At 44.4% G+C, this 16766-nt stretch overlaps 1 protein-coding gene across 11 annotated transcripts in view; it reads left to right on the forward strand.

Annotated features, from left to right (window-relative positions):
• The window catches only part of mdfi (MyoD family inhibitor), a 56024-nt gene extending 41855 nt beyond the window's left edge, over positions 1-14169 (forward strand). For 9 of the 11 annotated variants that reach the window (XM_052473448.1, XM_052473449.1, XM_052473443.1 and 6 more), the window contains 2 exons: positions 7656-8021; positions 9897-14169. In XM_052473448.1, the coding sequence (XP_052329408.1) occupies positions 7656-8021; positions 9897-10153 (623 nt within the window). In that variant the 3' untranslated portion in view covers positions 10154-14169. Of the gene's footprint in view, positions 1-7655; positions 8022-8259; positions 8409-8494; positions 8752-9896 lie in introns of those variants that run through there. The other 2 variants (XM_052473451.1, XM_052473452.1) reach the window with 2 other exon arrangements.
• Positions 14170-16766: the final 2597 nt, after the last annotated feature.

The raw sequence follows: 16766 nt of genomic DNA on the forward strand, positions 1-16766 counted from the left end.
TTTACTTTCATGTTTCCCTTTCCTTCTCTCCTCTGTGTTAACTTTCATGTTTCCCCTTCCCACTCTCCTCTGTGTTAACTTTCATGTTTCCCCTTCCCACTCTCCTCTGTGTTAACTTTCATGTTTCCCTTCCCTTCTCTCCTCTGTGTTAACTTTCATGTAGCCCTTTCCTTCTCTCCTCTGTGTTAACTTTCATGTTTCCCTTTCCTTCTCTCCTCTGTGTTAACTTTCATGGTTCCCTTTCCTTCTCTCCTCTGTGTTAACTTTCATGTTTCCCTTTCCTTCTCTCCTCTGTGTTAACTTTCATGTAGCCCTTTCCTTCTCTCCTCTGTGTTAACTTTGAAATAGCCCTTTCCTTCTCTCCTCTGTGTTAACTTTCATGTTTCCCCTTCCCACTCTCCTCTGTGTTAACTTTCATGTTTCCCCTTCCCACTCTCCTCTGTGTTAACTTTCATGTTTCCCTTCCCTTCTCTCCTCTCTCCCACTTCCTTAATTCCCTGTTTTTACCACAATCTCCCAGTTAAGTAGAGCTTTTATCCTAAATCACTGTTCATCCTGCCTCCCTCAGCCTTCGTTTCCCACTCACAACACTCTACTTAGGGAAATAGGCTGCACTTCTTTCATAATTCCACCCTTTAGGAATACCACACTTTGCTATTCCGAGATTAGATTGCCCATCCCTATGGATTGTGATTGAAATGAGCTGAATCAGACATTGGTTTATGGGGTCACATTGTTTTTGGTGACAGAGGTGAATAAGGTGACAGTGGAAGGACAAGGTGACAGTACCTACCATTGTAAAGCCCTAAATTGTCATTAGCTGTGATCCCTGGTCAAGGTGCTAGGTGTCACTCAGGTGTTCCCGTTTTAAATGTAGGAAGGGAGCACAATGGTCCAGGAAAAGCTGACCATGACTCCATTTTGTTGCTCCCAGCCTATAGACAAAAACAGGAAGCTCCTGCACTCAGGTCTGTCCAACGCTGGGCCGACCAATCAGATTCCACGCTTCAAAGATTGCTCCGATCACGTGTACTGGGATATGTTCCGCATTGCGTCGAACAACAACATTGATGAATATGCTGATTCGGTGAGCGGGTTTATTAGCAAGTGCATCAGCGATGTCATACCCACAGTGTCTATTAAAACATTCCCCAACCAGAAACCGTGGATTGATGGCAGCATTCGCGCAAAACTGAAAATGCAAACCATTGCTTTTAATCAGGGAAAGGTGACCGGAAACATGACCGAGTACAAACAGTGTAGCTATTCCCGCCACAAGGCAATCAAACAAGCTAAGCGTCAGTATAGAGAAAAAGTAGAGACGCAATTCAACGGCTCAGACACTAGAGGTATGTGTCAGGGTCTACAGTTAATCACGGACTATAAAAGGAAAACCAGCCCCGTCGCGGACCAGGATGTCTTGCTCCCAGACAGACTAAACAACTTCTTTGCTCGCTTTGAGAACAATACAGTGCCATTGACACGGCCCACTACCAAAACCTGAGGGCTCTCCTTCACTGCAGCCGACGTGAGTAAAACATTTAAATGTGTCAACCCTCGCAAAGCTGCAGGCCCAGACGGCATCCCAGCCACGTCCTCAGAGCATGCGCAGACCAGCTGGCTGGTGTGTTTACAGACATATTCAGATAAACGTGGACTTCAGGAAACAGCAGAGGGAGCACCCCCCTGATCCACATCGACAGGACAGCAGTGGAGAGGGTAGAAAGTTTTAAGTTCCTTGGCGTACACATCATGGACAAACTGGAATGGTCCACCCACACAGACAGTGTGGTGAAGAAGGTGCAGCAGCACCTCTTCAACCTCAGGAGGCTGAAGAAATTCGGCTTGTCACCAAAAGCACTCACAAACTTTTACAGATGCACAATCAAAGAGCATCCTGTCGGGCTGTATCACCGCCTGGCAGGGCAACTACTCTGCTCATAACCATAAGGCTCTCCAGCGGGTAGTGAGGTCTGCACAACGCATCACCGGGGGCAAACTTCCTGCCCTCCAGGACACCTACACCACCCGATGTCACAGGAAGGCCAAAAAGATCATCAAGGACAACAACCACCCGAGCCACTGCCTGTTCTCCCCTCTATCATCCAGAAGGCGAGGTCAGTACAGGTGCATCAAAGCAGGGACAGAGAGACTGAAAAACAGCTTCTATCTCAAGGCCATCAGACTGTTAAACAGCCATCACTAACATTGAGTGGCTGCTGCCAACAAACTGACTCAACTCCAGCCACTTTAATAATGGAAAAATTGATGTAATAAATGTATCACCAGCCACTTTAAACAATGCCACTTCATATAATGTTTACATACCCTACATTACTCATCTCATATGTATATACTGTACTCTATACCATCTACTGCATCTTGCCTATGCCGTTCTATACCATCACTCATTCATATATTTTTTAATGTACATATTCTTTTTCATTCCTTTATACTTGTGTGTATAAGGTAGTTGTTGTGAAATTGTTAGGTTAGATTACTCGTTGGATATTACTGCATGGTCGGAACTAGAAGCACAAGCATTTCGCTACACTCGCATTAACATCTGCTAACCATGTGTATGTGACAAATAAAAATGTGATTTGATTTGAACCTCACAGCGCTGATCTAGTTCAGATGGCCTGGTCTGAGCAGCTTAGCTGGCACAAACAGCACTCTGTTTACTGTCTACTGCTCAGACTGCTGAGTCACTGACGGAGGGAGGGAGCGAGGGCAAGGGGAAGGAGAGGAAAAGGGAGGAAAGAGAGAGGTAGGAGAGGAAGAGGGGAGGAGGGAGGTTGGAAAGATAGAGGGGTGCAGTGATCAGCAGTAATCATAGCCTTTCGCTAGAGGCCAGTGTCTTGGGAGGAGGCTGACGGAAGGAGAGATGATGGGGAGGAGTGGGAGGAGAGCGATTTAGAGAGAGGGGGAGGAGGTGAGAAGAGAGGTTGGCTGTCTGTAGGGTAATGGGAGGTGAGCGGATGGAGGAATTTAGAGAGAGAGAAGGTAGGGGGGTGAGCTGTCAGCAGACTGTGAGTCACACTCTCTCAAGCCAGACATACCACACTCCCATTGCTACAGGCAACAGGCTGGGCCTACACTGGGCCTTTCACTCTCTCAGCTCTCTCTCTCTCAGCTGTCTCTTTTTCTCAGCTGTCTCTCAGCTCTCTCTCTCAGCTGTCTCTCTCTCTCAGCTGACTCTCAGCTGTCTCCCTCAGCTCTCTCAGCTCTCAATTTGCTTTATTGGCATGACGTAACAATGTACAGTGGGGCAAAAAAGTATTTAGTCAGCCACCAATTGTGCAAGTTCTCCCACTTCTCCCACTTGTAATTGTCATCATAGGTACACTTCAGCTATGACAGACAAAATGAGAAGAAAGAAACCCTGAAAATCACATTGTAGGATTTTTAATTAATTTATTTGCAAATTATGGTGGAAAATAAGTATTTGGTCACCTACAAACAAGCTAGATTTCTGGCTCTCACAGACCTGTAACTTCTTCTTTAAGAGGCTCCTCTGTCCTCCACTCGTTACCTGTATTAATGGCACCTGTTTGAACTTGTTCTCAGTATAAAAGACACCTGTCCACAACCTCAAACAGTCACACTCCAAACTCCACTATGTCTAAGACCAAAGAGCTGTCAAAAGAAACCAGAAACAAAATTGTAGACCTGCACCAGGCTGGGAAGACTGAATCTGCAATTGCTAGAGAGCATTTGGATGATCCAGAAGAAGATTGGGAGAATGTCATATGGTCAGATGAAACCAAAATATAACTTTTTAGTAAAAACTCAACTCGTCGTGTTTGGATGAACAAGAATGCTGAGTTGCATCCAAAGAACACCATGCCTACTGTGAAGCATGGGGGTGGAAACATCATGCTTTGGGGCTGTTTTTCTGCAAAGGGACCAGGACGACTGATCCGTGTAAAGGAAATAATGAATGGGGCCATCGTGAGATTTTGAGTGAAAACCTCCTTCCATCAGCAAGGGCATTGAAGAGGAAATGTGGCTGGGTCTTTCAGCATGACAATGATCCCAAACACACCACCCGGGCAACGAAGGAGTGGCTTCGTAAGAAGCATTTCAAGGTCCTGGAGTGGCCTAGCCAGTCTCCAGATCTCAACCCCATAGAAAATCTTTGGAGGGAGTTGAAATTCCGTGTTGTCCAGCAACAGCCCCAAAACATCACTGCTCTAGATGAGATCTGCATAGAGGAATGGGCCAAAATACCAGCAACAGTGTGTGAAAACCATGTGAAGACTTACAGAAAACTTTTGACCTCTGTCATTGTATATAACAAACTATTGAGAAACTTTTGTTATTGACCAAATACTTATTTTCCACCATAATTTGCAAATAAATTCATAAAAAATCCTACAATGTGATTTTCTGGATTTTTTCCCTCATTTTGTCTGTCATAGTTGAAGTGTACATATGATGAAAATTACAGGCCTCTCTCATCTTTTTAAGTGGGAGAACTTGCACAATTGGTGGCTGACTAAATACTTTTTTGCCCCACTGTACATATTGCCAAAGCTTATAAAAATGAGAATCAAAATTGTCAACGGGACAACAGTAACAACAATAACCAAGTGTCAAAATAACCATACATTCAACAATAAATAATAATAAACAATAATAATAACTAAACTGTCTCTCTCTCTCAGCTGTCTCTCAGCTGTCTCTCTCTCTTCTACATTTTCAGGTCTAGACTGGTCCTACACATTCAGTCCTATGCTGCTCTTACACTTTCAGTCCTATGCTGGTCCTACACTTTCAGGCCCATGCTGGTCCTACACTTTCAGGCCCATGCTGGTCCTACACTTTCAGGCCCATGCTGGTCCTACACTTTCAGTCCTATGCTGCTCTTACACTTTCAGTCCTATGCTGGTCCTACACTTTCAGGCCCATGCTGGTCCTACACTTTCAGGCCCATGCTGGTCCTACACTTTCAGTCCTAGGCTGGTCCTACACTTTCAGTCCTTTGCTGGTCCTACACTTTCAGGCCTAGGCTGGTGCTACACTTTCAGGTCTAGGCTGGTCCTACACTTTCAGTCCTATGCTGGTCCTACACTTTCAGGTCTAGGCTGGTCCTACACTTTCAGGTCTAGGCTGGTCCTACACTTTCAGTCCTATGCTGGTCCTACACTTTCAGGTCTAGGCTGGTCCTACACTTTCAGGTCTAGGCTGGTCCTACACTTTCAGGCCTATGCTGGTCCTACACTTTCAGGTCTAGGCTGGTCCTACACTTTCAGTCCTATGCTGGTCCTACACTTTCAGGTCTAGGCTGGTCCTACACTTTCAGGCCTAGGCTGGTCCAACACTTTTGCACAGTAAAATATCTCCTCTCCTCACTCTCACCCCCCTTCTCCCTCTCTCTGCTCTTCCTCCCCCTCTCTTCTCCTTCAGTCTGTGGTGTGCTAGTCTCATCATATTAAGCCACAGTCATTTGTTTATTTGTTCTTATTTTTAACTATGAACTGCTGAATCATTGTGTTTCTGTGGCACGCCCTTACATCACTCCTGACCCAAAATAGACGAGAGCCAAAGCTAAGGGGTGTATATCCGTAGAGCAGATCTCTCTCACCCTCCCTCACACACACTCTCCTCTGCATCTCTATCTCACAAACACCCCCCTCTCTCTCTCTCTCTCTCTTTCACTCTCTCACTCTCTCACTCTGTGTGTGTGTGTGTGTGTGTGTGTGTGTGTGTGTGTGTGCGCATTTGTGTGTTCGTATGTGTATGCAGTCATGACTTCTCTGAAACTCAGTTTGTCTGTCTTTCTGTCTGCCAGATGCCCATGCAACCAGCCTTTTTGCACACACACACACACACACACACACACACACACACACACACACACACACACACACACACACACACACACACACACACACACACACACACACACACACACACACACACACACACACACACACACACACACTCCAAACCGACTGACACACACATGCAAAGGGAGAAGGGTGAATGAACTCTCATACCACTCTAAATAACATCCAGATATTTGACTCTGTTCACTGTGATGTTACTCCTCTCTCCATTTCCAACAATATATATTTTTTAAATCCAATGGAATTCAGAAAAACAAACAATATTGTGTTCCTGCTGATGTTGTCTTTACCAACCAAAGGAATGCACTGTTAACCAGACATGTACCACATAGAGAATGACTACAGTAGCAGAGAGATGTGGGGTAAAAGCCTGGCATCGCTCTGTGGTTTCACTAAAACTGACTATGATTAGGTTTGGTGGCTGCAATTGTGGCTCTGTAATTGTGCGTGTGCGTTCTCTCTCTTCTCTCGACAAAACCAAACCCTTATACTATATTGTACTGCAATTTTGGAAATATGAGTGGTTAAATTGAGAGACCCGGGGAAAGAGAGAGGCTGAGACAAAAAGAGAGGGAAAAGGGTAAGAAAGGAGACAATGCAGCCGAGCAGGTATTGACTTTTGCCATTCTTTAGAAGAGAAAGATATGTTTCCCTGTGACTGCTGCCCCCCTCCTCACTGCCAGACATCTGGAGTGAGGTTTAAAATTGCTGAATCACACTCGATTGGTGGTGTGAACCCGGCCAGGCCAATCACATCAGTCCTAGCATGGTTATCTGTCTCTGAACGATTATCTAATGTTGTTTCACTGCATCTCAGCCCCCGGTATGTGAGTGTTTCTCTCAGGACATCCTGTAGTGGTATTCTACCCTGGGATGTTACACCTCTCTCCATCTGTGTGTTCAGGTCTAGAAAATATTTAGGGCCTCGATAGGATGGTATTAAATATTATCATAATATATCAAAACCATGGTTCCATTTTAGCCCTCTCTCTTTTTCAGGGCCTCTGTTTGGTTTGGCAGAGGAGGTCTGCTTTTCACCACGTTGTTCTTTCTCTCAGTGTAATTAGTATTTTGTGGTGCTCAGAGTAAAATATGTTGGCCAGCCAAGATCAACCCTGGTCTGACTTAGAGGAGGAACAGTACAGGGTTTGTAGGCTGTAAACACCCTGGGCCTGGGCTGAGGCTGTCTGAGTGTGTGTGCGCGTGTGCGTGCGTATATATATGCGTAAATGTGTGTAGCCTACATTTCATACTGTGAAGAGAGGAGAACCAGGCCATTTCAGCCTCTCTGTCCACATAAATCAAAGACTTAAAACTAGCAACCAGATACGCATCATAGTCACGAGTTACATATCAATGTATGGTGCACCTAACAATGTGCAGCTGGCGTTAGTAGACCATGAAGCACCAATTGTCCTTGGTAAATTATTTTAATAGATTCTTGAGTTTGTCAAACTGGATTGAGTTGGCCCAAGTTTAGGCCTATTTCTTAAGGGGATTATCTGAAAGTTTCTCCCACCAACTTGTGTTTCAGCCCTGGCAGTGAGAGGGGAGGACAGGGCGGAGAGGAGGGGAGGAGAAGAGAGGAGAAAAAGAGGCGAGGAGGAGCGTAGAGTGTCTGGGGTGTGTTGTGTAAGCGTCTAGATGAGCAGGGTCAGAAGTCAGCACAGTACACATGGCCCTTCCCAGGAAGCGTTGGGGCATGCTGTATCAATGACTACGTTTCCCATGTGTCCCACAGTTACAATGAAAGCAAATATTGTAATTGTTTTTCTTATTTTTCTTTGTTCCTGTCCTCAGGTCAACCCCAGACACGATCTACCCCCATACATCCCACCCAGCCTTGCCTAACCCAGCCCACCAGCCAGCTACGCAACGGAGCCAAGCCCCACACACACACCCCACACACACACACCCCGCACTGCATACACACGGCCAACACACATGCGTCTCACCCCAATGGAGTGAGGAACGGAGGGCCTCATGATCGGCCGGCCCCCAACTCCCTACCCATGGCGGCCTCTTCCTCCTCCTCGTGTTCCTCATCTGGGATGAAGAACCCTAAGAAGCTCCAGTCCAACCCCTCCATCACCTCTCAGAGCAGCAAGAGGAGCAAGAGCTCCTCCAAGAGCAACAGCTCCCAGATACCTATAGAGGCACAGGATGGTGAGATGCTACCTACTTCTGTCCATCTCACTGTGGTACCCCACCTCTCCTCGCTCTTCCATATATCCCTCTTCTCAAAACACTATGCATTGTAATCAAGTACCAGGTCAAATAAATATGACTAACTCTCCTTCTCTCCCTCAGACTGTTGTGTTCAGTGTATCCTGAATAACTCTCCTTCTCTCCCTCAGACTGTTGTGTTCAGTGTATCCTGAATAACTCTCCTTCTCTCCCTCAGACTGTTGTGTTCACTGTATCCTGAATAACTCTCCTTCTCTCCCTCAGACTGTTGTGTTCACTGTATCCTATATAACTCTCCTTCTCTTCCTCAGACTGTTGTGTTCAGTGTATCCTGAATAACTCTCCTTATCTCCCTCAGACTGTTGTGTTCAGTGTATCCTGAATAACTCTCCTTCTCTCCCTCAGACTGTTGTGTTCAGTGTATCCTGAATAACTCTCCTTCTCTCCCTCAGACTGTTGTGTTCACTGTATCCTGAATAACTCTCCTTCTCTCCCTCAGACTGTTGTGTTCACTGTATCCTATATAACTCTCCTTCTCTCCCTCAGACTGTTGTGTTCAGTGTATCCTGAATAACTCTCCTTCTCTCCCTCAGACTGTTGTGTTCAGTGTATCCTGAATAACTCTCCTTCTCTCCCTCAGACTGTTGTGTTCAGTGTATCCTGAATAACTCTCCTTCTCTCCCTCAGACTGTTGTGTTCAGTGTATCCTGAATAACTCTCCTTCTCTCCCTCAGACTGTTGTGTTCACTGTATCCTGAATAACTCTCCTTATCTCCATCAGACTGTTGTGTTCAGTGTATCCTGAATAACTCTCCTTATCTCCCTCAGACTGTTGTGTTCACTGTATCCTGAATAACTCTCCTTCTCTCCCTCAGACTGTTGTGTTCACTGTATCCTGAATAACTCTCCTTCTCTCCCTCAGACTGTTGTGTTCAGTGTATCCTGAATAACTCTCCTTCTCTCCCTCAGACTGTTGTGTTCACTGTATCCTGAATAACTCTCCTTCTCTCCCTCAGACTGTTGTGTTCAGTGTATCCTGAATAACTCTCCTTCTCTCCCTCAGACTGTTGTGTTCAGTGTATCCTGAATAACTCTCCTTCTCTCCCTCAGACTGTTGTGTTCACTGTATCCTGAATAACTCTCCCTCAGACTGTTGTGTTCACTGTATCCTGAATAACTCTCCTTCTCTCCCTCAGACTGTTGTGTTCACTGTATCCTGAATAACTCTCCTTATCTCCATCAGACTGTTGTGTTCAGTGTATCCTGAATAACTCTCCTTCTCTCCCTCAGACTGTTGTGTTCACTGTATCCTGAATAACTCTCCTTCTCTCCCTCAGACTGTTGTGTTCACTGTATCCTGAATAACTCTCCTTCTCTCCCTCAGACTGTTGTGTTCACTGTATCCTGAATAACTCTCCTTCTCTCCCTCAGACTGTTGTGTTCACTGTATCCTGAATAACTCTCCTTATCTCCATCAGACTGTTGTGTTCACTGTATCCTGAATAACTCTCCTTCTCTCCCTCAGACTGTTGTGTTCACTGTATCCTGAATAACTCTCCTTCTCTCCCTCAGACTGTTGTGTTCACTGTATCCTGAATAACTCTCCTTCTCTCCCTCAGACTGTTGTGTTCACTGTATCCTGAATAACTCTCCTTCTCTCCCTCAGACTGTTGTGTTCACTGTATCCTGAATAACTCTCCTTCTCTCCCTCAGACTGTTGTGTTCACTGTATCCTGAATAACTCTCCTTCTCTCCCTCAGACTGTTGTGTTCACTGTATCCTGAATAACTCTCCTTCTCTCCCTCAGACTGTTGTGTTCAGTGTATCCTGAATAACTCTCCTTCTCTCCCTCAGACTGTTGTGTTCACTGTATCCTGGCCTGTCTGTTCTGTGAGTTCCTGACTCTGTGTAACATCGTGTTGGACTGTGCCACCTGTGGTTCGTGTGCGGGGGACGACTCGGCGTGTTTCTGCTGCTGCTGTGCCTCCGAGGAGTGCGGCGACTGTGAGCTGCCATGTGACATGGACTGTGGGATCATCGACGCGTGCTGCGAGTCTGCAGACTGCCTGGAGATCTGTATGGAGTGCTGTGGCCTCTGTTTCTCCTCCTGAGCCTTTCAAACTACACAGGGTGATATATATATATATATATCTCACACACTGACACAGCTCAGGCTCAGTCAGCGATACTGTATATAATGACAAGATGGTCTTGTCTCCAACCTAACAATGGGAGTCATTGTCCCAAAGGCAGGCAGTCTGCTTATCGGTCTGCTTATCGCTTCACCTCTTCCTCTCTGGCTCAGTAGAGAGGGCAGTGGAGGGGCGGATCATTGGTCAATGTAAGGACATATCATTGGCTTTGACCAAGGTAGAGCGCTGACATTGTTTAATGTTGTGGACAATCCGTTGGAATTGACCAATCAAAGGACAGAGACTACTCTTTGGCTTCTCCTGCTCACCTCCTCTGTGTTGCTTGTCGGTTTACTATATCTCTCATTGTTATGCAGATGTTTTGCTTAGACTGATATTGGATTTTTGGGTCTGATAACGATAGGAGGGAGGCAAAGTCACTGATTTACTGATATATCACCCAATATATTGTTTTTAGAGGTGAATAACATACTTTTTTTACACAAAGTGTGCTCCAAAGGATTAACGGATACTCTAAATTATAATTTCTTAACAAAATCTTAAAATAAACATTATTTAAGATATCCACGAAAAAGCAACTATATCCTCTATAAATACAACAGTAAAACTTGTTTAGTGTCCCTTCTTAGACAAATCTTTTAAGTTGTCCCTATCTATGGCAGTGGATAAGTATGCAAAAGTGCTTGTGTTAAACCACCACAAGGTTGAATTGATTAAACTTAGTCTCAAAGTAAATCTGAAACCGCACTGTTCACAAATTAGCATTGAAATGCAGTAACATGCTGTTCCTAATCTCACCGCTAGGTGTCAGCGTCAGCATTTGTCTTGAGTAGATTTACAAGCGTCTACAACAGTCAGAGGTCATGTAAACAAACACTTTATGGCAACCTTGCAATGAGAGTAGGATATGACAAGCACAAGCTAGCTGTTCATTACGACAATGTTTTCTTACAGAAACCATATCTACATCACTGTTATTCAATACGAATATATTGGCTGTAATTTTCAACTGCAAATGGCTTGCGCAGATAACTAAAAACATTTATGCAGGCAAATGATTGCCGCACTTGTTTAATCACACGTTCTCATTTAGCTAGCTAGCTAGAGTTATCTCATCATGAACGCAAGCACATGGCCTGCTTTTTGCAGATTGCATATTTCGGAAAACAAACTAAATAAGCCCACTGGCTAATATAATAGGCCCAGACAGTAACAGTGTTCTTTTTGTATCAAGAACGATTGTTCACTTTGGCGCCCGTTCAGTGTTGCACATAAGTAGCATAGATTGCTTGCTAGCAAAGTGAGCTACGTTGCTGGCTAGATAGCTGAGCTTACGTTAACTAAGTGAGAATGTGATGAGGACAGGGCTGCTTGCTTGGTGAAGAGTACTTTTGATTATATACTTATTCAAATACGTTGGCTGTGGCAAGCTACTCACAGTCTAACCACCATGCCTACTCTCTCTCACGTTGTGACCTAGGCCTGAATGATGTTCAAAGAGCAGCTCATAGAGCGCCCTCTTCAGGCAACCATTGACCATTAAAAAAGTGACCATAAATGAGCAGAGGTATTTGTTTATTCTATGTATATAATGTAACGAAACAGCAGGGATCAGGTCTCGAACCCACAACCTTCGACTGTGGCGCAAAAGCATGCTCAAGCGGCAGAGTCGATTTCCGCGCTTATAAACCCAGGGTCGTTACAATAATATCTATGCTTTATCTGTAGAATAAATACCTATACAAATCTTTCTGCTAAAGGCTAATATCGGTCAACTGATTTATCAGTCGGGCTCTAGTCTTTCTACTGTACAGTCGCTGTGCTCCAGCGATGGTTCTGGACAGCTTCTCTCTCTGGACTGTTCTTTTGGACTCTGTGAGCCATCTCTTATTACAGCAGAACACTCTGTGTCTCCAAAGGCTCAGCAGCACAATGACTGGCTCTCCATGCATGAGAATGACCTTGAAGGCAAATGAGAAAATGGCGCCATTTAACAGGATTTTTGTGTTTCAGTAGATAAGACTGCAGAGTAATGGGAAAATGGTCGCTCAGATCTGAGCAGCACTCTAGTTTGTCCTTGGCAAGGTTAAAGTCTTCCAGTTTTAGTGCTAACCATTTCTTTCTCGACGTGCACAGTCCATGTGGAGGGTCTGTCTACCGCGGTTGTCCTGTCAGAGTTGCTGGGACTGGGAGTAGGGGGCTCAGCTACAAACCAATGGAAATGGGCCAACAATGCTACAGACATTTTGTTCCATAGCCCATTATTAGCACATCTAATTCAGCTAATCAACATATAGATTTTTAGCTGATGATTTGAATAAGGTGGGTTAGTGCTGGGCTGAATGAAAGTCTGCACACCCTTTGACTCTCGAAGATCAGGAGTGAAGAAAACTGGTCACTACAGTAGAGTCCCATGTATGTCCATGACCGGTATGCGCGTTGTAGAAAGACCTAGCAAAGGACACATCCTCCATCTTACTCAAACATGTGAAAGGAGAGCTCTTTCTCTTAGGGCTTTCCTCTTTCTGCGATTTTATTTTGAATCTTAACCATACTGTCTGGATATTTTGAATGATTTCCATGTTGTAAACAGATTTCAGACCTAACAGGTAGACTGGAAGAGATCATTCCAACTCTCAATGCCTTTACCTGATATGTGTCATTCTCATGTACTGTACTGTATTTGAACAGAAGGCCTCCACTTTACTCCAGGCCTGGATTGTCTCTCCTCACTACAAAAATTATATTAATCCATCTTATTTTATGTCGATTGTTTTTCTTCTCTTCCAGTATGAAAATTACATTTCTATGTTATCAGTTCCAACCTCTCTCCCTGTAAAGCAGTAGTTCTTCAAAATGTTATTTTATTCCCAGACATAAGATATCTGGGGATATTTTGCTAACTAATTTGAATGGTACGTAGATTAGTTGTATAGAATAGGTTCTGCAAACTCAAACACTACAACACATACCCCTTTCTGCCCAGCAACTCATATGCAATTTGGACTAAATCATGTGTTTATATTGAATATCCTGTGGCTCCTGATTGCTCTGATCTGGCACTGTGTGGATCCTGATTGCTCTGATCTGGCACTGTGTGGATCCTGATTGCTCTGATCTGGCACTGTGTGGATCCTCGCATGACTGTGTGAGTTTTCTCATACCAAAGAAAATAGTTTTTGTAGCTTAGCCTCTGCCAAGTCTCCAACATCCGGATGTTCTGGTTTTCAGGGAAAATGGAAATGGAGCCTCTGATGCTATTCCATTTTTGGACGTTAACAAGACGACTTTCCATCTTAACTCCTCCTCCACATTTACTGGATTGGTTGAACATTGCAGAAGATCAACTTTTTTTCTTCTCATCAAGACCAGTATGTAGGGGATCTAGTTTCAGGTGTATATTCTACTCCTGCTACGTCAGGTTTGTTTTGTGATACATCTTTATCTATGGATCCTATATTCTGTACAAGGTTTTTAGCTTGGTTTTAGGGTATAATTTGGCTTATCAATGCCTAGCCCTAACTATGTAGGGAGTTTTCATGGAATCTTTTTAAAATCAGAAGTGTGAATTTGAGAGATAGATGAAGCCATAATGATATTCGTTTGTCTTGGATGCACTCTGAATCAAACAGGAACACTAGCTAATCTAGTCAAGTCGTAGTGTTTATACTCAAATAGTTAGGAGACAACTGGAAAATAAATGAACTTGATAATGCCCAGATGAACAATGACTTTCTGCATTCCCTAACAGTGCAAGGTACCTTTCCAGTGCAATCTCTCATTTGAGTTTTTAATTATAATAAAAAAATATATTAAAAAAACATTTGATCAAATGTGCCTTCAAACATCTCATGGATATAAACTGTAATGTAAGCCTGCTCTGGTGAAAGCAGTAAATTCAAGCATTATGTCCAATACATGTGTGTAGTGTTTACCCAGTGCTGTGTGTAATAAAATGACTGTGTAAGAAGTGACCCGTGGTGCCTATTCCTTTTATCAGGTATGGCTGCCCTCTATGTAGCTACTATTATGTCCAACAAGCTCATTCAAAGTAACAAAGACTACTGTTTATCTCTGATTGACATTGTGAGGTGTACACAGAGCATACGGCCAAGATGGACTCTTTGAAGTTGTCTTTGAAGGCTCTCAGTGCTTAAATAGCTCTGCTCTGAACAGACTGAAGTCTCCTTAAAACACACACAGGAATAATGAAATGAATCAGGAATATACTGTGTATGACAAAAGGTATTGAGTAATTTTAATAGGCAAGTATATCTTCAGATTTGTACCAGTTTGTTGAGTATCTATAGCTGTACATGCGCTACAATATTGGGTAGCACTTTGATGGTCCAGATACATTATGTCCTCATATCGTATCCATTCTCCCTGTTTTCCCCATAACCATGTCTTTGCACAGTTCTGTACACCTCCTCCATTCCTTAGTAGAGAAAACAGAGCAACAACTGGCCTCATGCAGAACAGAGCGCTTTAATATGCTTTTTAAAGGTCTGCCAAAGTCGTTGAGCAGGAATGCCTGTTTGTGCCAATGCATCAATGTGTGTAGAAACACTGGGACTTTTTACTGTTTGAGATCTCCCCCCTCGCTTTCTCTCTGTTTCTCCACTCGTTCTGTCCCCCTCTCATGCTTCTCTCCCACCTACTCTCTCCCCCTATGTATACTATACCCACATAGATAATCACAGATGTGAATAGATGTTATGAGTGGTGTGTACAGTTCCCCAGCCTGTCCATCCCACAGTGTGTAGAGGTCAGTTCCCCAGCCTGTCCCTCCCACAGTGTGTAGAGGTCAGTTCCCCAGCCTGTCCCTCCCACAGTGTGTAGAGGTCAGTTCCCCAGCCTGTCCCTCCCACAGTGTGTAGAGGTCAGTTCCCCAGCCTGTCCATCCCACAGTGTGTAGAGGTCAGTTCCCCAGCCTGTCCATCCCACAGTGTGTAGAGGTCAGTTCCCCAGCCTGTCCATCCCACAGTGTGTAGAGGTCAGTTCCCCAGCCTGTCCCTCCCACAGTGTGTAGAGGTCAGTTCCCCAGCCTGTCCATCCCACAGTGTGTAGAGGTCAGTTCCCCAGCCTGTCCATCCCACAGTGTGTAGCGGTCAGTTCCCCAGCCCACAGTGTGTAGAGGTGGCCTCGGGCCACAGGCAGCACTGGAGGCCACCCCTACAGGTCACACAGAGAGACCCTCCAGTACTCGGACACTCAGTGAGGAGGAGGAGAGAGTGAGTGAGTGAGTGAGTGAGTGAGTGAGTGGTGAGTGAGTGAGTGAGTGAGTGAGTGGTGAGTGAGTGAGTGAGTGAGTGAGTGAGTGAGAGAAAACATCTCTGGACTGTAACTGTTTTGGAGGAAGCCTTTCTGGTGACGAACCCAATTTCCCTTTCCTAGTACACACGCACACACAAAGACACGCACATACACACACATTACATACACCCCCTCTAGAGATTTCCTATGCACACAGCAAGCTCAGGGGACAAGTGGCTATTGAATATTAACCATGAAATTACAAAGGCTGCATTCTAACAGAGGTGACAGGGTCACAAGCTGTGATGAAAATCATAAATGAATACCCCTGACATGAAGAGTGATTCGTTTTTGGCTTCTGTAAATTCAGCTTTCCCTTTTTCTCCAGGAGTCAGGGAGATGCAGAGCAAAGGATCTACTCTGTGTTTTATTAATGTGCGGGTCAATGGAATGCAACAATGGCCAGAGAGCACTTCAAGCTAAGCCCTCTACATGCAATACAGTTAAACACTGTAGTGACGCTGTGCTTTGAAAAACAACACATCATATAATCTTCAGCGTGGTGTGCATGTAGAGGGCTTAGCGTGAAGTGCTCTCAGTACAGAGGCATTGTAATCCGGTTCGCATCAGACATGGAATGGGATTGATGTATTGAAATCTATACTTTCATCTGACAAAGCTCTTTTTAAGAGCATTTCTCTGTCTGCTGTATATACTTATAATGTGGAGAGCATCAGAGCCAGCAGATTATATTTATCCGTGTGTGTGCGAATCATACTGTATTCTTCACAGTGAAGAGTTGTCGAAAAGTTAGAGGGAAGAGACCGCTTGAGTCAGCACCTTTTCTAGAGTAGACACTACCTTTTTCATTCCACTTCAAACACTGGCTAAAACTGATGGTAGAATATTAAACTATTTATTTCACTGTCTAGAAACTATTCAAGTGCTTTTCTGTTTTTAAATTTGTGGGCAGATGTTGCTGTTCTTTTCATATGGAACTAAATATTCTCTATAACTATTGGATCTCTATCTGAGGCACAGAGACTTTAAAATCCCCACTATGTGGAACTAATTGATTGTGGGCAGAAGACACGCACACACACACCCACACACACTCAAGCATGCACACATGCACACACACACCCACACACACACACATGCACACACAGACTGATTGTTGTGATGCAGGCAGATATGTTTCTTAGTGGCTGGATGAGTCAGTGAGTTGTGGGACTTGTGCCAGACTGTCCACACAAATATATTTTTTGTAGCCACATGAGAGAAAGCGAGAGAGAGAGACAGAGAGAGAGAGAGA

Source organism: Oncorhynchus keta, chromosome 21, assembly GCF_023373465.1.
Source record: "Oncorhynchus keta strain PuntledgeMale-10-30-2019 chromosome 21, Oket_V2, whole genome shotgun sequence".
Classification (NCBI taxonomy): domain Eukaryota; kingdom Metazoa; phylum Chordata; class Actinopteri; order Salmoniformes; family Salmonidae; genus Oncorhynchus; species Oncorhynchus keta.